General features: G+C 36.3%; 2 protein-coding genes across 6 annotated transcripts in view; one reads left to right on the forward strand and one right to left on the reverse strand.

The window, feature by feature from the left end:
- Nucleotides 1-20,633, forward strand: part of Cyp2r1 (cytochrome P450 family 2 subfamily R member 1) — a 700,872-nt gene that overhangs the window by 44,331 nt on the left and 635,908 nt on the right. The gene's annotated exons all lie outside the window — the stretch shown is intronic.
- Pde3b (phosphodiesterase 3B) overlaps nucleotides 1-20,633 on the reverse strand; it is a 141,033-nt gene that overhangs the window by 16,384 nt on the left and 104,016 nt on the right. Inside the window, exons 6-11 of the mRNA XM_050143153.1 lie at nucleotides 15,491-15,597; nucleotides 11,298-11,508; nucleotides 10,680-10,753; nucleotides 2,853-2,989; nucleotides 1,573-1,710; nucleotides 179-290 (exon numbers count right to left, since the gene is read on the reverse strand). Coding sequence (XP_049999110.1) covers nucleotides 179-290; nucleotides 1,573-1,710; nucleotides 2,853-2,989; nucleotides 10,680-10,753; nucleotides 11,298-11,508; nucleotides 15,491-15,597 — 779 coding nt within the window. The remainder of the gene's footprint in view (nucleotides 1-178; nucleotides 291-1,572; nucleotides 1,711-2,852; nucleotides 2,990-10,679; nucleotides 10,754-11,297; nucleotides 11,509-15,490; nucleotides 15,598-20,633) is intronic.

Consider the following 20,633-nt stretch of genomic DNA (forward strand, 5'->3'; position numbering starts at 1 on the left):
TTTAGAGTACAAATATCACAATCAACAAGTCAGTTAACACCAGGTAATAAGACATAATATTCTTCAAAAATATCTATTTAAAAATTTCTCAAATGTGTATTTCAAAAATTATTTACAGGCTTATCTGAAGAGAAAGACAAGAAGTTATGAACTCAACCAGGTACTTGCCAATACTCACAAGGAATGTCTCGGTAGCCATTTTCTAATGCACGAAAATAGTTCATAAATTCTTGAGTGGGAATTTTAAAGGTTTCCAATAAACCAGTGTCTTGAAATAAAGTATACATAACCTAAATGTAAAATAAAATGAAACTCACTTTAAAAATCTGAATGTCTCTGTAGTTTGGTTTGTGATATAGTTAGGAATATAACCATGCATATATTTTATTTTTCTTGTGGTATTGGGATTGAACCCTGAGGCCTCCACATTCTAGGCAAGAACTCTATTCAATGAGTGATGAACACAGTCCATATTGGTTTTCAGAGTAGAGTCTCACTAAGTTGTCTAGGCTGGCCTTGAACTTGAGATTTTCCTGATTCTGCCTCTCAAGTAACTGCAATTACATACTGTGGCACCAGGTCCAACATTTTTTTTTTTACTTATACTTGTTTGGGCAGGAGGGCGTCAAATATGTGATGTAAAGGTTCCTGTGGAGGACAGAAGAGGTTGTGGGATCCCCTGGAGCTAACTTTACAGGTAGTTATGAGCCATTTGACAAGGGAACTGGGATCCAAACTCAGGTCCTCTGGAAGAGTAGAAAGCATTCTTAATCACAAGCCATCTCTCCAAATCTCTCAGTGCATATTTCTAAGTTAGTTCATTGTGAACTTCTCAAAAATTATTTTTACCAAACAATAAAAAGGAAGAAAAAGCAAAGAAATTTTATCACATGCATCATGTCCCAACTAAAAATATTTTGCTGACTTCTCTTTAGTTTTTTATTCCAAATTTACTGAAAGACATTGTAAATTCTACTTATTTCTCAAGTGTTAAAAAAGGCAAAAAAATATTTATCAAAATTTTGGCCCTAAAAAATTCAATGGAAAGATCTCATATTTGTCACATGGTATCCTTTTAAGTTTTGAATTTCACAGATAGGATATTAAAGGAATTACATTAGGAAGGCCAAGCGATGCAAAGACTGATTAGGTGAACTCTGACTCTTGGTTCATTTATAAGATGAACTATTTATTCAGCCAAGGTCTGAAGATGGGGGGCAGATAAAAAATGAAGTTTGCATTTCAGTAGTTAGTTAGAACTAAATCATCTTTCAGGTCCTTTCAAACCTGAAGAGTAAGAAAAAGTAAATCTTTATTACTATGCTAGCCTAAATTAAATCTATTAGTATAGTCAAATCAATGATTTTAATTTTTATATACTTATAATAATATATAATACACACATATATACATATATATGTATACTTAGCTGCATGTTTTGAGGGCTACCTGAAAGATAAATTTAATGACATTTAAATTTCAGAATCTGTACTTAAACTAGTATCAAGATTTAGATTTTGATTTTATAAACATATGAGAAAAATTTATAATAATAGAGATATGAAAACAAACCTGACTGAGAATCCTTCCTGATTTTTCTCCCATCTTTTCTACAAGCTCAAAAATCTGAAAATTCCAGCTGCTCATCTTCTCTATTAACAAGTCATAATCTTCTACTAACATCGGGTCCAGTAATACTTCCTGGTCAATCTAAACACAGGAGAAAAAACAACTTTATCTTTTACAGATATTTGGTTTTTAGTGAACGTAAGTCATCTATTTTATTCAAACCAATATATCTAAAATATTATCATTTCAATATATCAGTCAATATAAAAGCTTTTTTTTTTCTTTTCGAGACAGGGCTCTGTAGCTTTGGAGCCTGTTCTGGAACTAGTTCTTGTAGACCAGGCTGGCCTCGCACTTTTTAAAGGACCATTATTGTATGTTATGTATGTGAGCACACATATTTCTAACATCTAAGAGAGAATGCTTAGAACAGGATATTAACAGTTAGCCCTCTTTTCTGTAGTGTTTTTTTTCAAATATTCTTTTATTTTGCCTTCTATTTTGTCTATTTGTTAAAAGCGATCTTGAGAAAACTTTAAGCATGTCTTCTTCGCAACAGAAGGCTGATGATACTTTAGTTAGATAAGTAAGCATTTTATTTCCAAATGACTATGTAAATCTAAAATCCATTATTTTCATTTTAGAAATTATATGTAGCAAAGTATAATGGAAAAAACTTTGTCTCACTACAGTACTTCTTACTAGGATAGTATCCCAAGTACATGAACAGGATTTTGTCCCACAAACTTACACACTGAACTTAGAAAAATGGTACCACTAGAAGTAACTGTTCTATTTTGTATATTTTGTGTGTGCACATTCACATGTGTAGCACACTGTGTGTCTGTAGAAGTCAGGGAATAATTTTTCAGAGTCAGAGTTCTCTCCTTCCATCATGTGGATCCAGGGATCAAACTCAGATCATCAGGCTTGTCAGCAAGTACCTTTGCCAACTGAGCCACAAGCCCATGAAAATAATTATTCTTTGTTTTTTAATGACTACACATATGGTCTATTTAAACACAATTAAGCAATAACCGAATGAAATATATCTACTAAAAAACTAAATATTCCCACAAAAGTGAATCTTTGTTGTTCCTAGATGATAGGCTTAGAACTATGTTTTATGACCCAGGCATTATTTCAGTAATTGTGACTTCCCAGTGAAAAAAATTAAAATGCTATTACATTGATAATTATGTTCTGTACAAAAATAATGAAGCCAGTACTAACTCATATCATATTTCACCTTAACATAATGATATTGAAAGCTTATCCTTTACATTTGGTTGCTGTGCCTCTTCCATTAGGTGACTATCACCTTCCAACGATAATTCCCTGCAGTCTTTCTTCGCTGTTTCTTCTTTAGTTTCCACAATGTTGAGTGGTTCTTTAGTGAAAACAGTGTTATCTTCTTCACCTTTCAAAAAGCATACATAGCAATAAATAGAAACAGAATGTGTCTTAAATATGCAGCTTTATTACAAAAACTGGTCACTGACTTAAAACTATTCTGACAGTGAAGCACAATGCCATTCAGTTTAAAACACTTATTCATATCATCAAGCTCTAGATTGCTGACTCTGTGTAGGGTCTTGTGCTCAGAGAGCACAAGCACTTCATATCTGGGACTCAGTTCACATATCTATTTATGGGTGACAGAAAGGGCCAGATAGCTTTATAAAAGTGAGAAACAGAAAAGGCCAGTCCCTATCAACAGACACCTCTTGCCAATTTGGTATAAACAATCCTCATATGAGATTCAGATACAAAAATTCAAAAATCTTAACTATATGTCAATGCAATTAAGCAACATGTAAAACTTCTAGTTATTTCTCTTCTTTTTTGATTAATAATATTATTTTTCTCAAGTTCCATGGAAAAGCAGAGTAACCTCAGTAGATAACCAGTATTTATAATACTGTTAATGGGTAATTTTCCTGTGGTGGACTCACACACTAGTAAGTAACAAGAATAAATGCAATTATATACAATGTGAGTGAATTCTTAAACATAAAATGATCAATGAAGAAAGGCAGGGGGAAAGTCCATATACCCTGTTATTCTCCTTATGAGATGCTCTTTTTAAAAGTCTCAAAACTGGTATTTGGGCCAGAGAGATGGCAATGCCAGTCAAGGTGACTGTGACACAGTCTGGCAACCTGAGTTCAATCCTGGAACCCAGATGAAGGTGGAAAAAGAGAACTGACTCCACAAAGCAGTCTGATCCCCACATGCACACCATGATATGAAGGTCTCCCTACCCCCAACCTGTCATTATTCACAAACACAATAAATTCTTTAAAAAAATTAATGATATGCATGAGTGGTACACATGAGCACTGAAAGACAGGGAAATCGTTACCTTAGGGGGTACAGCTTCAAGGGTGCATAAAGGGAAATTTTAAGATAACATTTAGTTTCTAAATCTGGGTACAGATTACACAATGTATAAAAATTCATCGAGCTTTAAACTCCCGATCTGTGTGTTCTTCAATACACAGGACTGTAAATCTTTTGTTCTGTTTATTTACTACGATGGCATCTCACTAAACTACCCAGTCTCACCTCAGTTAGCAATTCCTCACCTCATCCATACTATAGGCCTAGTTGTTTTAAAAGTGAAACTAGATTTTCTGTTTGTGTGTTGGGTGTGTATGTCTCACTTTGTAGCACCAGCTGGCCTAAAATTGTTAATATGTAGCTCTAGGTGGGCCTTGAACTCACAGCAAGCCTCATGTTTCACTCTCCCAAGTGCTAGAGTTATAGGCATAAGCCAGGATGCTGGCTTTTCAGAGTTTTGAGGTGCCCTCATTGAGCCCGGCTAACAGAGAGGCTGGTCACTAAGCTGAGGCCAAGATGGGCAATTTAGAGAGATACTATATCTCATGGGGGGGGGGAGTTTAAAAAATACTCATGAAGTTAAACTTTAGAAGGAGTTTTAAAGCCTGATGTTTATACTTAAACTTAATGTCAAGTTCCCTATAAATGTTGATAGTAACTAATCCGATGTCAGATGTTAAACATAGTAAGCGATTTAAAAACTAGTGAATTTTGTGCCTAACATACTGAATAGCAAACTCATTAATTTAGGATCAGAAAATACTATTGTTTGTAAAATACTACTTTTCCAAATAAAACACATTTATTTTAAAAGTAAAATTTAAAATTCATTAGTGTCTCTTTATCTGAAGCCTCATTTTCCAACTTCAGTCACCCATGGTCAATCATGGCTCAAAATGCTACATGGAAAAGTCTATACAAGTCATGCAACTCCAACTGTGTACATGTCTGAAGAAGGTGCTGATACCTTACTGTCCTCTTCCAGCCTGCCTAGGACCAGAACCACTTCTTCATCCAGTGTATCCAGGCTCTATGGCTCCCACTGTTTGACACCTAGTACCCACCTCAGTTATCAAGTCAACTACAGAATACCCGCAGTGCTGGCAAGAGTATAGTAAAGGGGTCTATAATAGTCACATATTCTTGGTAAATGAGGGCAGTAGCTACAATGATACTCTACAAGTTGGATTCAAACTGTTGCTTTTTAAATGCAAAACCCTACTGCTGAAATACTCATCTTGGAACTGAGCTGGAAACTTCTTCCCTGCTGGACAGAAGGTACGATGTAGGCTGCTGGAGGAGAAAAGTTATCAGGGGTCTAACCCAGCTGTGAACTCCATAAACTACAATAACAACCCACCAGGCAAGATGCACTGCTGGAATAGTGTTATGACTTATGGTGGACAAGTAATCATTTCTGATCGCATTTAAAACCCCCTCCATGAGAAGGGCTGTCTAGTACTGTAAATCTGATCAATACTCCATGAAATCATGATTCTTTTTCATGTAAATGTAGGAAAAAATCATCCTGAGTGAGGTACCCTAGACTTAGAAAGACAAAAATAGAATACATTCGCTTCTGTGTTGATATTAGTTGTATGTCAGTGATAACCAAGCTATAATCCACAGATCCATAGAGGTTAAGTATAGAGTAAGGGTCTAAGGGGTGCAGATAGATCTCACTAGGAAAGGGACAGAGTTATAGATGGATACGGGGAGAAACAGGAGAAGCACATTGGGAGCAGGAAGAGAGACGTGGGTGGAAGATGTAGATGAGGGAGGGAGGGAGAAAACATCTAAAATTAAGGGCCATTTGAGGGGTAGTATGGAAACCAAATACAGTAGAAGCTTCCTAAAATATATACATATTTGAAGGTGATCTAAATAAAATTGCCAAATAATGGGGGAAACAAAAAGCCCTAACTGGTCATCTCCTGATATCAAATGAAGCTTCCAGTACCAGGATTAGGTTACATCTCATTGAGTGGTTGGCCAAAGGAGTCTCATGGGAACCTCCAAACAACCCAGGCCAAGACTATAAGTTTGCTCTCCATAAACGTAAAGAGAGGCCTTGGTGCTGATGACAACACCTATACAACTCATTGTCATTGAACATGAATTGAATGCCATTGCATTCATAGGCCCTTTACCCCTATGCCTACAATTTCTGGTACAGGAAGGTACTCTGCATGCTACCAGAAGAGAAATGTAAACACAACCCAGCCACAAACTGTTGGATGGTCAATAGTGTCCTCCTGCAAGATATTCTATGGCAATGGGTCACAAGGCTTGTGGAAATAACCAACCAGTATCTAATTTGACTTAAGGCTCACTCCATCAGATGGAACCCATACCCAATGTGCGTGGGTAACCAAGAACCAGAAACTAGATAGCCTAAGAACTTAGGATAAAACCAACTAGTACTGGTTCTATTTTTTTAATGTAGCAATAAAATGACTCCTAATGACATTGCGATATATACAAAGACAAGTGCCTTGCTCAACCATCACCATAGAAGCTTCCCCTGCACAGACTGGAATAAATACAAAGACCTACAGTCAGACATTATTCAGAAAGGAAGAGACCTTGGAAAGCTCACCCCAAAATGGACACCTCCATCTAATCACTCCCCTCAGGCCTTGGGGAATCCCGTGGAAAAGGAAGCAGAAAGAGGGGAAGGACTACACCAAGAAAACAAAGCCCTCTAAAATCAACATGAACAAAGTTCAAATGAACTCACAGACTAAGGCATCATGGATAGGATGTGCATGTATCTGCACTGGCCTTCTGGGGCCTCTGAATATATATTATGACTTCCAGTTTAGAATTGTTATAGAATTCTTAAGTGTGCTAAGGAATGGGTCTCTGATTCTTATATCTTATCTTGGGCTCTTTTTCTATTTGCTTGTCTTGTCCAAATCCAAATGTTAGTTTTTGTCTTATCATATATTATGTTACATTTGTTACTTTATTATCTCTTATCATATATTATGTTTCATTTGTTATGTTATTATCTCTTAGAAGCCTATTCGTTTTCTAATGAGAGACTGAAAAGGAGTGGATCTGGACAGGAAGGGAGGGGAGGGAAGGAGGAACAGGAAAGAGTAGAGGAAGGGAAAACTGTAATCAAACTACATTATTTGATATTTAGAAAGTATACTTTTAATAAATGAAAAAAATAATTTTTAAAAATTCCAAAGTACTCGGATATAAAATTATAGTCCTCTAATCTCAGAGAACATTTATAATTAGGATTTATACCATGAAATATTTAGTCATTTGAAGTTCAAGTTAGAAGAAATGTTTTCAATTGAGTTTCTAGAGCATAAACCACCCTGTGCTCTGGTGGGAAATAGAAATGACTATATAGGTGGAATGTGAAATTCATGAACATCTGGAAGCCTGATTATCATCTTAAACAAGAAATAAAAAAATATTCAGCACAGTAATACTTCATATGACTGCTATCCTGGCCAACTCTTACTGCACTCACATTGAAAGTACACATGTGGGAATCTGCCCACTGAGACTCATCATTCCAGAGAACTAGGAGAAGTAGTTTTTAAAAAGTGTGTGTGTATCATATATATCATATATACTTTATATACATATGTATATGTGTGTATTGTGTATATATATATATCCTAAAAAGCTGTATAAGTGGAATGGTATGCAATTAAAATCTATGATGTCAGTGGGAGACACCAGAGCAGAATGCCTTACATTGGGTGGCTTATAAACAACAGAAGTTGATTTCTTATAGGGTGTGGCCAAGAAGTAAGGCGGAGTCCCAATACAGTGGAGGGAGTTCTGAGAAAGTTCTCTCAGGTGTTAGAATGGCAGTTTCTCACACAGTAGAAAAGAAAGCCACCAAGTTCTAGTGAGCCCCTTTTAAGAGAAATAATCTTACTTCTGAGAGCTCCACCTTCATAATCTGATTACCTTCCAAACTCTAATCACATTGAGGGTCAGTGTTTTAGTATCTGAATTTTGGGAAAACAAAAGAAATTTTAGCCTGTACTCTAAGCATACAACTAAACATTCTGAGTAAATGTAAGGTTACACAACTATCATGATAATCCACTTTTAGAACAGTCTCGTCATCTCCGAAATGTTTTTTTTACACCGTGATTTAAGTTACTTTTTAAGCATGTAGTAAAGAGTTCAAGTTCCTTTCCTGGCCAGTGGATATCCCAGCACTAACTGTTGACAAAGTCATCCTTTCCTTTCTCGACAGTGCTGGCTTACCTGTCAAAATTAGTTGACTATTAATGCAAGACTCTCCCCCTGGATCCTCAGTTCTATTCCACCAACCCAGGAACTTCATCTCTGTGCCTACATCAAACATCTCAAGCTCATATTTTCTACTGTAGGCCATATGTACTTCTACATAAGCTTTAACATCTTACTTTTCAATTTCCACCCCTTAAAATAAAAATTGATTGAAATTTTAGAAAGATTGTATTAAACTGGTTTTTATCCATTTGGGAGAGTTGTCATTTTGATACTACTGAGTTTTCAAATGCTATTAAATATCTATCTGTTTAGGTATTGTCTCAGCAATGTTTCATAATTTTTGGTGTATGTTTTCTTTTACTTGTTCTGTTAGATTATTCTAGCTACCTTATTCTTTTTGATACTACTTTGAATGAAATATTTTCTTAGCTTCAGTTTTTTTTCTAACAGTTTGTTTCTAACCTGAAGACGCAGAGTTGAATTAAACTTGTTTGATTCTAGCAGTTTTAGAAGGGGGGGAGGGAGTGTGTGTGCATGTGTTACAGTTTCTAATGAAAAGACCGATCTATGAATAGATCATGATAGAGAATGTTCTATTAGATAGATCATGATAGATAATTCATAGATAATGATATGAATAAATATTTCTTTAGATTATGGATGCCTTCATTTATTTTTCTTTCTCATTTCTCTTACTAAACCATTAGTATACTGCTGAACAGAACTGTAAAGAACAAACATCCTCCTCAGTTGTTAATGAGCTGGAAAACAACAGTGTTTCTCCAGTAAGAACAATTTTGGGTTAGCATACTGTTCTTGTAGTTCCTAGCACAGTCATTTAGGAGGCTCACAACAACTTGTAACCCTAACAAATACTTCTGGCCTCTATGGGCACTTGCATTCCATATATATGTATATATAATTTAAAATAACAAAATATTATTGTTATATATTGTTAATACTATAAAAACAGTATTAAGAAATATAAAAAGAAAAATGTTCACTGGGTCAACAAGATGTCTCAGTAGATAAAGGTGCTTGCTGCTAAGCCTGATGACCTGAGTTTAAGATCCTATTAGTAAAAGTTGTCTCTGACCTTCACATATGTGCTTCATACACATACTTACATACACACAACACACACACACACACACACTAAAAGTTAAGAGAGCTGGGAATGTAGCATAGTGGAAGAGCCCTTGCCAAGTGTTCACACGGCTCTTGGTTCAAGCTTCAGCAACATAAAAAATAAATGTAATAAAAAATTTAAAAATAATATTAACTACCTCTTTTTCATTAAGGGTGTTATGTGTAAATATACCTTTTATCAACCTAAGGAATTGCTTAGTTATTACAAGCTTTGTTTTAACCACAAAAAGTTTTTAACTTTTCTTTTTCTCTATCTCTTGAGTACATCATATGATTCTTTTGCTCCTCTATATTTCAATACTTTGGTGTATATGACTAACCCTTGGCTATCCCATGATTCTTGCCTTTTTGAAGTACCAGTTGACCATGGGGGGGGGCATTTTTACATTGCTAAGTTTAGTCTGATAGAATTTTGTTAAGAATTTTTATGTCTATGTACATAAGAGATAATACTTCATTGCCTATTGTAATGATTCTGTGCGGATATGATGTTCAAGTAACATAAATCTAAGAGTAAGCTGGGAGGTTTTACCTCTGCTTTTGTGAGACTGTATGAAGGATTAGTCACAGTTCACTTTTGCTTCTAAACAACCTTTTAAAATTTAAATTAAATAAACAAATAATTTAAAAACTGTTGAGTCATATACTTTAAAAATAAATTTTAAGCCGAGCAGTGATGGTGCATGCCTTTAATCACAGCACTCGAGAGGCAGAGGCAGGTATCTCTGTGAGTTTGAGGCCAGCCTGGTCTACAGAGCGAGTACCAGGACAGGCTCCAAGCTACAGCAAAGTCCTGTCTGGAAAAAATAAAACACACACACAAAAACAAAACAAACAAAAAATGAACTTTATAGTCCAGAAGGAATTGATAAGAGCCTATTTCACTGTGATCCCTTTTGCCAGGGGTATATAGCCTTCTAGAGTTCATAACTTCTATGATGATAATTTTTTTAAAAGATAAAATTTCATCAACTGCATTCCTGTCTGAAGGTATGTAATCCCTTTCAAGAAAACATCAACTCTGTAGTGCAAGTTTCAACATTACTAATTTCACTAGTATCAATACTAACCATAAACAAAGACTATATTCATCTATACAACACATTTCTTACTCTTCAAATTGTGCCCGCTATCTGTCCACTGTCATTCTTAGGAGTTCCTGAAGAATAAGTAAAAATGCTGTATTTTTCTCTACTGTGCAGAAGGAGAAATGTGACCTGGGATGTGCTCAGTGTCGAGTATTCACTCAGTACAATGCGACTCTCTGAGTTTCATCCCCAGCACCATGAAAAACAAAAATCCAGAAACGTAAAACTAGGTATGTGAAAGTTAAAAACCACTGTATCCTTGAACTCAAATACATATGATTGATGCAATCTCACCTGATTTTCCACTGTGGCGGTCTGTACCTTCGGGTTCACATGTTGAAACATATTTGAATATTTGATGTCCACAGCTTATAGAATAAAATAGATAAATGTATACGATAAATAAAGATTTTTATCTGAATATAATTAGTGGATTGTCTACTTTTTAAATAAGATCCCAACTGTAACATATCCTAATATACTAATCTGTGCATAAACCTGAATGATTTTATTCTAGGAGGTTACTTTGTGTTGTTAAAGGAAATAAGTTTTTGAAAATCAACATTAGGGTTTAAGATAAAACCTGCATCTCTATTGGAGACAAAATAAGAACACCAAATCAACAAAGGACTGCAAAATAAGCACTAAGTAATGTATATCAAATAACTCTGTTTACTAAAATGTTATAAGGAATAGAATATAACCGGTTTCACCATTGAAGGAGATTATTTATCTGTAACCTAATAGCACTGAACTGAGAAAAATGTTTAATCATACTAAAAAATTACTAGGTTAAATATAAGGGATACAGTCTTAATCCACCCTTCATTTATAATACAGAATCAGGGAACAGCCAATACCTTTCAAGAGAACCTATATACTGAAACAGAAATAAGGAGGCTAGGGACTTACCTGCTACACAGATTGCTATCAGGGTTTCTAAGGTACTGGTAGATATCTGCTGCATTGGGTACACTGCTCAGTGATCTCTGCAAAATAATACTTGGCTTTGTAAGGAAATCAGCAGTATCAGGAAAGTCTATGGGTGATCGATTAGTTAGAGAGCCAGCAGACACTGGTACATGGCTTGGAGAATTCACAAGACTCAGGCAAGGCAAAGCACCTAAAAATTAAGAGAGAGGACATATAAATAATTATGTATTTACTTACTATGTGTGTTTTGAGTTTTCATAAATAGCATTTGCCTGCTAAAAGAAAAAAATTTCAATTAAATAATACATTTCTATCTATGCTGGGCTTTGAGGCAGTCTAAGAATTTAAGGAGTAGGTGTTGTATTTGTCATCACTAATTACTACTAAGCAATAAGTAGTTATCAGCCTCTGGAATAAGAACACATAAATATTGAGAATTCCTTTAAATGTGCACTGTGCAGCACAAATTTTTCAAGTACAAATAGGTCTTGATCTTTACATTTTGTGAAAGGCCCGTGATTTCAAGAAAAAAAGGTTGATTGTCCACATGACAAAGTATTAGATATTTTTTCTAATTTATAACATTTAATACCGAATAACTAAAATTCTTAACAACATTAAGCAAGTTGATGAAATTATACTAGCACAACGACAGGCCCCTTTAAAAGATAAAAAACTAGGAACTCCAGCTCATCCAGCAAACACAGGTGTTGTGTTGAGTTTCACGATGGAGAAAAAAACGTTAACATCTCTGCAACTCAATCAGCCTAGAACACAGTAAAGATAATAACACAAATAAAATGAAGAGGAAAAATCCTTCAGGACCAAGTAGCATGTCTCTCAAATTATTGGCAGAATCTTTAGTGAACTCATTGAGTTGAAGTGATGAAGGTTTACCTGAGGAGAGGTACACAGAGCTAATACTTTGGTGGGAATTAAAGATCCAATGAAACAGGTATATGGTGGCTATCACACGTCTTTAAGTATTAATGCACTCATTGACATTAGGCTGTTTGCGTAGCTTGGTTCTTGTTAATAATGTGGTAATGGACATGGAAGCACAGGCACAACCACAGCAGACCCATTTCCTTTTGGGTTATCTTTAGAAGAACTCCTGCTCACATGTTTCTAGCTATAAATTTTGAGGTTTCCAGACTAGCTATGACAATTTTCATCCCTATTATGTAACTATGGGTTCTTTTTCTCCAACAGTGGTAGCATATCAAAAAAGTGCTTTAACACAATTTGAGATAGTTTTTGAGAAAGCAGGGCTCTAAATTCATTCCTTTACACATACATATCCACTTCAAGCAGCATCAGAAATGAAAATACTTCATTCTATTCCTGCCATCTTGGCATCTCTGTTGAAAATAATCTGACTATAAATGTAAAGGTTTATTTCTAAATTCTATTTCCAAAAACTGGACTCTATTTATGTCAATAACATACTCTCTTAATTATCACCCCTTTGTAATAAGTTTTAATCACTAAAATTGTACGTTCTCCTTTTTTACCGTTTTCACAAAACTCCATTCACTTCCCCCTCTTTTAAATGAAAGCTTTCTTGTTTAAGTCTTTAACCTATTTTGAAACTCATTTTTCACAATTCCTATTTTTCTGAATTCTTTGGATTGTTCAGATTTTAAAATCATACCTCTCTACCACCAACGCTAGCTTTTCTCTCTTATATGGATCTGTGAAGTGTTAGTCTGTGTGCAGTCATAACTCTTTCCCTTGTTTCAGCCACGTCTAGGAGCCTACACGTTTACATCTATTTACCCACTCTGTACCCTTTTCTGCTATTATTATACATACATTATAAAATGCTATGAAGAACTTATTGTTAGTTATTAATGATTTCCTTATACTTGCCTACTTGGGCTAAAGGGTGCTTTTCATTTATTTATGGAGTTCCATATTTGGATGTAAATTATTTTCATCCTATCTAAGAAACTTTGCAGAATTTCAGTGAGGTTTGTGAGCAACAAATTCATTCAGCCTTGGTATATAGGAAAACTGCTTTCTAGCTTCTTTCCTGAACAGATAAAACACGTTTCTCTAGCTGTACTGATATCACAAACACATTCACATACAGCCATCGTCTGCACATGTGTGTGCTAAAAACAGTAGATAGCAATTTCTGTACAAGTAACTCTCCATAGTTACTGCACTAGATAAAGAGGTCAACGTTGGAGATTATTATTATTATTATTATTTACTGTTTCAAAATTTTTTGGCTTCTAGAGTCTCTGTTAAAGTCATTGTGTTAGTGTTTTCCCTTGAAAATAATCTTTTCCTGATTCCTCTGGGGAATTTCCTATTTCTCTTTGAAATTTAGAAGACTGTTTCATACTGTCCTTTCCTATGTAATATTATTTACACATATATTTAGAACTTTTATGGTGTTCCCATTTTACACATTTGGTCCTTCTCTGTAATTCAGTTTCAAGATCTTTTAATCTCTGTTTTTAGGGGCAGGGCTTTTGCTTTCTGTTGCAAGTCCTCAAGAACTTTTCACTTAAGACAGAGCGTTATGCAGCTCTAGATGTTCCACTGAGTCCTGTGCATCCCAATTCTCTGTCTGAAATAGCTATATATTTTGGCTTCTACTTTGAAACATCATTGTTATTTTTAATATTGTTAAATCCAGTATCATATGTAAATCTCCTGTTTCTGGTGCCTATATCTCTTGATTATCAGTAATATTTTACTGCCTCTTCACATTTATATTTTAACATGCATTAAAGAGTTTTGTTATATAAGAATACTGAAAAGTTTTCATTATTACTATATAGTAATTTTTAATGTTTAAGATTTTATTTTATGCTTGAAGATGTTTGCTTGCATATATGTCTATATACTATTTGTGTACCTCTTGCTCATGGAAGTCAGAAGAGAGCATCAGATGCCCTGGAGTAGAAGTTACAGATGGCTCTGAGTTGTCATGTGGGTGCTAGGAATCTAACCCAGGTCTCCAGCAAGAGCAGCTATTGTTTGTAACTGCTAAGCCATTGCTCCATCCCCCACTATCTTGTATTTTTAAAATGTCTTTCATCCAGGGAGTTATGAAAAATTTCTAATCTGGACTATTTTTATTTATTTATGTTATCTATGCATGTATTTCTCTGTATGTGCATGTGTGTGCATATGTGATGTGTGTGTTTATATGTGATATGTTTATGTATGTATGTGTATCTGACTATGTGTGTGTGTGCCGGTGCATATGGAGGCCAAAACAATCAACCTCTTGTATTGTTCTTCAGCAACTGCCCAGCCTTTTGATTTTTTTCTTTTATACAGGCAGGTTGTGTCACTGACCTGGGGCTAGCCTGGATAGCCAGGGAGCCCCAAAGCTTCTCCTGCCTCTTCAGTGTACAACCACCTGATGACTGAACTAAGTTCCTTACTGAGATATTTCCCCATCCCATTCATCCTTAGTTTAAGAGCTAGCCTGTTAGAACAGTGGTTCTCAACCTGTGGGTCATGACTCCTCCCCCGCCCCAATGCTTAGGAGGCAGCATATCAGATATTTATATTACAATTCATAACAATAGCAAAATTACAGTTATGAAGTGGCAACAAAATTTTATGTTTGGGGGTCACCACCACGGGAAACTACACTAAAGGATCACAACATTAGGAAGGTTGAGAATTACTATGTTAGAGTGATTTGGCAGGGGATAATCAGAGATTTTTCTACTCTAGTACTGAATATTTTTACCACAATTTTACAAAATCAATACACTCTCCTGAAAAAAAATTCTTTTTTGTCTGGATCTGCAACTTTTTCAGGTCAGTAAAATAGTTCCTTATTTTCTATCTGAATGCATATCAAAATTATACAGTACATAGATGTTCAAAATGTGCTGAGTGAACTAACAAATGGACAAATATAGTAACCAGCACAAACAGCTTAACCATGTCAACACATTATATGATATTCAAATTAAAATGTGTGAAATGGTAAGAATTTATATTACCATATGCTTAGAGGATTCTCAGGTATATTTATAAAGAATCATTTGTAAGTCAGCAACGTAATGTACACCTATAGTTCCAAATACTTGAAAGGCTGCGGTAGAAAGAGCCCTTGACACAAAGGGATCAAAGCCAGTCTGTACAATAGCAACATCTTGCCTCTTAAAAAAAAAAAAAAAAAGATTATTTCTTACCAGCTCTTCTCAGACCCACATGGTGAGTCAGCGACACAGACGAGGACCTTGGCTTTGGAGCTGTCAGGAGACTTGAACTGAAAGGCCCATTCATGTGGCACCCATGACTAATAAAAGGAAAAAAATAAGAATTTTTAAATCATAAAAATTCCTTTTTTTCTTTTTTCTCTTGATAAACCTATTAGCCAGTTTGTACTTATACATTCAGACATAAGACTTCTAAAGCTCTTTCTATTAAAAGGGAAATAGAATAAATGCTTCTGACTTTTCATTTCGTAATGTTTCTGATGCAACTCCTAAGTTCTGTCACAATAGCAAAAAAGCACCCACAAATAGTATAAACTGGCATGGGTGAGTTTCCTCAAAACAGACTATGGAACAGATTAAGCCCAACAGGTGTAGTTTATTGATCATTCCTAAAGTAAGTTACCACCTGGAAGTTTTCTTGAAACAGACTCTGGTCTCATCCCTACATTTTCCAATTTGGTAAGTGTTGGGCAGGTCAAGTAAGGGCAGGCATTATGGTTTTCTAACAAGGTTTTAGATGATGCAGGCTTGCTGAGCCAGGGCCCACACTGAGAACCACTGGTCTAAAGTTAAGCTTTCCCTTATTTTCCGTTCCCATATCTTATAGACACTACCATTATCCCAGTCATTTTGTAGAACTGAAATATTTACTATAGATTCTAGGGTTTTCACTAAGAAATTAAATATGGATAATAAACTATCCATAGTTAATCACAGTACACTAAGATAATAAATAAAACCCAATATATAATATCTTTTTCAAAGTATCTGAAACACATAAATGCTGCATCTTCCTTCCTTATATATTTACTGGCCTACTTTTTTATATTGGCTGACTCCAGATGTGACCTCAATGACAAGGAATGCCACTCCTGTTAGACATTTATTTAGCAGCTATTTTTCTTCATAGTTCTAAGTATGCCTAACTCTTCACAGTAATTAAACAGGCCTCAGGACTACATTCTCTGTCTACTTTCTTTCCATTTTAGTGTTGTAGGCTCAGCTCTCAGTAAGCCCGTCACTAGCTCCTGCCATCCTTCCAGCTCTTTCAAACTCTACTCAACAAAGAGCTAATTTTGAACTCAGAGGTATTTATTCATATTTCTATCACAAAAGGTCCCATATTGTTCATAATTTTAATACTTAAAGATATTTTAATGTTTATGTAGTATGAGGGCTTTTGTGTATGCATGTTCATAAGTGTATAAGCACATGTGTGTGTTCACAGGCAGATACACATGCATGTGTATAAGCACGCATGAGAAGGCTTGAGACTGACATAAGGAATCATCACTGATTGTTCTCAACTTCACTCAGTCTTACAATTAATTAAGCCCAGAGCTTGCTGATAGGGCTAGTCTAGCCAACCAGCATGATCCAGGAACTCTTTGTCCTTCTGAGTCGGCCAATCCAGCATTTATATAGGTGCTAGATATCCAAATTCAGGCCCTTATGCGTGTATAGCAAGCAGTTTATTCACTGAGCCATTCCCCAGACCCTAGGATTTCTTTCACTGATTTGTGAGGAGTTCCTTTTGGGCCTGTGTCTTTCTCAGAACCAGCACAATAACTGATAAAAATGTTCAAATGACTTTGGAGGGCAAATAAGTAATAAACTCGTTAGGTTATTAGCAAAATAACATATCTTGTCTACTCTGAAATTTTGAGTGAGTATTTTTCTTCACAGAGTCAACATCATAATCTAACATGGATGTCATACTCCTATAGGCAAATTGTTAAGCAGTCATCTGACTTTAAAGATCAGTGCTAGTGTAACAAACATTTTGATGTAATTGAAAGACTTCAGTACTAATGGGTGGGAATGGCTAGAAAGCAAAAAGTTTCATAAAACAGGAAAAAAAATAGGTGTTAAGGAAATTCACAAACTAAACCAATTGCTTTTCTTTAATGAACAAAACTGCTTTCTCAGATGACTGCATTTTTTGATGACTGAGATATCTGGAAATTAAATGGTTATTAGAAACCTTCAGTAAGTCTAAAAAAGTTGTATGCTTATTGTTTTTATGTAGAGAGCTTATATTATTTTCAATGCTCTTTTTTTTTTTTAATCAGCAACATTTTTGTTATTTCTTTTCTGTTTTTCAGTCCAAGAGTTAACCCATGTTAAAAGACTGCTCCATGGAGATCCATCTTTTCCAAGTAAGGCTGCAGATCTGTCATAAGGTAACAACAGACTTTCAACTTCCAGACTACGAGTTTAAGACTCATTCTATAGGTATCAGTAAGTGATCCCAAGACTTAATGATTAGAAAGCCATATAATCAAAACTTTGCTTAAGGAAGATGGAACAATTGATGAAGGACATGAAAATCGTCTATGAGAGGCTAATTCAATAGCCCAAGAGAGCTATAGCAAAACTATGATAAAGGAGAAGATGAAATAGAGAGCAACATTACACCGATAGATTTATCTCCTATCTGTGGAATGAGGTGGAGGGTACAAAATAACACCAAGTATTCTAGGTAAATTAATTTTGTAAGCCAGGAGAAGATAAAATTATTCAAAAAAAATAAAGGCCAAACAATGATAACAGATTTTTAAAAGTGACAGCTGAGGGATGAGAGGTCTGGCTTCAGTTATATCCAGAGAGGCTTACAACTATAATCATGTAAATTCCTAGACAGGGAAGTTATAATCACACATAGAGCTGAATTCAAATTAAGACCCAAAAACCTAGGATGAAAGAGAACTATAACAATATTAGAGAGGTCTTCACTCTAATATTTTTATAGTTCTCTTTCATCCTAGGTTTCCCGCAGGGCAGGGAATCTGGACTGCTCTTCATTCTTGAGAGGGAGGGGGAATGGAGTGGGGGGAAGGGGGAGGGGGAGGGAAGTGGGATGAGGGGGCAATGTGTGGGAGGAAGGGGAGGGAATGGAAAATGGGGAGGAGGCGAAAATTTTTTTTCAACAACTAAAAAAAAAATAAAGAAAAAAAATAAAAGTCAAAAAAAGAAAAAAACAACAACAACAAAACAATATTAGAGTGAATACCGAGCTATTGTTGGGGACTGCAGACCACCAGATTCTAAATTTCTTTTAAACAACTTGTTTTCCTCTGCTCTGAGCAGCCTGCAGCTGCTCTAAGCAGGAGACTCTGACGGCAGGGGAGCGGGTTCTGATGAGTCTGCAGGTGAACAATCCCAAGAGCTGGGACATGGCCAGAGCCCTATATAAGCTGCCCCTGAGCACAATAAAGTGAGTGTCCTTAGCATTCTTGTCTCAAGGATATCCCCGTGGTCCCAGCTCTCTGACTCTGTCTGTGTTTGAGCGTCTTAAGATTTTCAGCCTAGTTCCTGTAGCGCATAGCATGGAGAGCGCGGAACAGAACTGGTGTAGAGGCCCCCAGTGAGATGGCCCTTGGGAATGGTGAGGGTGGATTAAAGATGGGTATGTATGTGCGTTTGAGGAAGTCTTTAAAGAGACAGAGTAGACAGTCAGATTATAAGCCATGAAAGGATGGAATGTGCACAGAGATTTTAAGATTATATTTATTATTGTGTTTAATTTTTTTGACTGGAGAGAGACATTTGATTCTGGGAACTGCTAAGAAAGGTATCTTGACTTTAAAATATGGGTCTAAGGATTTGTTGCTTTGGAAAAGAGGTTCTGTTTTTGTTTCCACAAAAGATGAGAACCTGTAGATTCATTCCAGGCTAATGTTGTTTGATGCACCAAAACCCCCTGAAATGTCCCTGTGAATACCCCCAAAGATAGAGCATCCCCAATCAGCAGGAAGTATTTTAGAGAACTACACCCAAATTTCCTAAATGATTGTTTAAGTGGGGCTTGGGAGCCTGTCCGCTATTATGGGCCTTACAAGTGGCATGCAGGCAGGCAGAGAGCTCAGGTCCCTTCAGCCATTCCTGAGCTGAAGCTTGCTTCCTGAAGTCCCTGCAAGTGGAAAGGTGGTGGCTGGAGCACAGCTTTGTGAGGGAGGCAACCCACTGCTGTGAGTGCTTGCAGAGAGGGCCAGAGGCGGTGCCAGGAGCCATGGTGGTTCCTGGCTTTGCACGCCCAGGAGTTTGTGGTGCTGGCAGTGCCCAAGACTTTGCAGCCAGCAGTGGGCTTTTCTGTAGGAGGCAGAGGCAGAAGGTCAGTGTTTATAACTGCTGCTAATCAGCTGATGCTGACTTTGGGATCACCTCCTGTGGCGCTATTGTCACCTTTGCAGCCTCCTCCTTCGTTTCTGGAATTGCCATCAGCCAGATAGCTGCAGTGACTATCTGACAGCTGGTACCAGCACTGAGTACATAGAAGGAGCATGTCTGCTAGGGCATTTTCCAGTTTATTGTCATCATATTTGTGCCACGCCCATGCCAATCCAAAACCCTGGTTTAATTATATAAAAACGGGGATAAGTTCTGGACTGCGGACCAACAGACCCCGAATTTCTTGTAAACAACTTGTTTTCCTCTGCTCTGAGCGGCCTGCAGCTGCTCTAAGCACAAGACTCTGATGGCAGGGGATTCTGATAAGCTGGGACTTGGCCAGAGCCTATATAAGCTGTCCCTGAGCACAATAAAGTGGGCATTCTTGGCATTCTTGTCTCAAGGATGCCCCGTGGCCCTGTCTGTCTGCCTGTCTCAATTTGTGTTTGTGTGTTTTTTAATTTTCAGCCTAGTTCCTATAGCTTAGAGAGCACAGAAAGGAACTGGTGTACTTTTACAAGATATTACTAACCCTAAAGATTTCTAGCTAAAACTGTCATTGGTAATCACATGACTTTGTTTAAATAAAATTCTCTAATAGTTAATTAAAATTCAATTAGTCATACTAGACACAGCCCAAATGATCAAGATTCACATGTAGCTAAGGGCCACAATTCAGACAGTACAGATATAAAATATTTGTTCTGCATAAATTTATTTTGTATATCATGGATGGGGTGGTTGCTATTTACATATTCCTGACTGGCTTAGTTAGGGTTTCATTGCTGCGATTAAATACCACAACCAAATCAACTTGGGGAGGAAAGAGTTTATTTTAGTTTATAACTCTTAGGTCACACACTATCACTCATTGGAAGTCAGGGCAGGAACTCAAGGCAACAGGCTGGAGGCAGAGGCTACAAGGTTGCTCAATGGCTTGCTCCTC

The sequence above is a fragment of the Alexandromys fortis genome, unplaced genomic scaffold (genome assembly GCF_014885135.2).
Source record: "Alexandromys fortis isolate MF-2015 unplaced genomic scaffold, M_Fortis_MF-2015_v1.1 scaffold_45, whole genome shotgun sequence".
Taxonomy (NCBI): domain Eukaryota; kingdom Metazoa; phylum Chordata; class Mammalia; order Rodentia; family Cricetidae; genus Alexandromys; species Alexandromys fortis.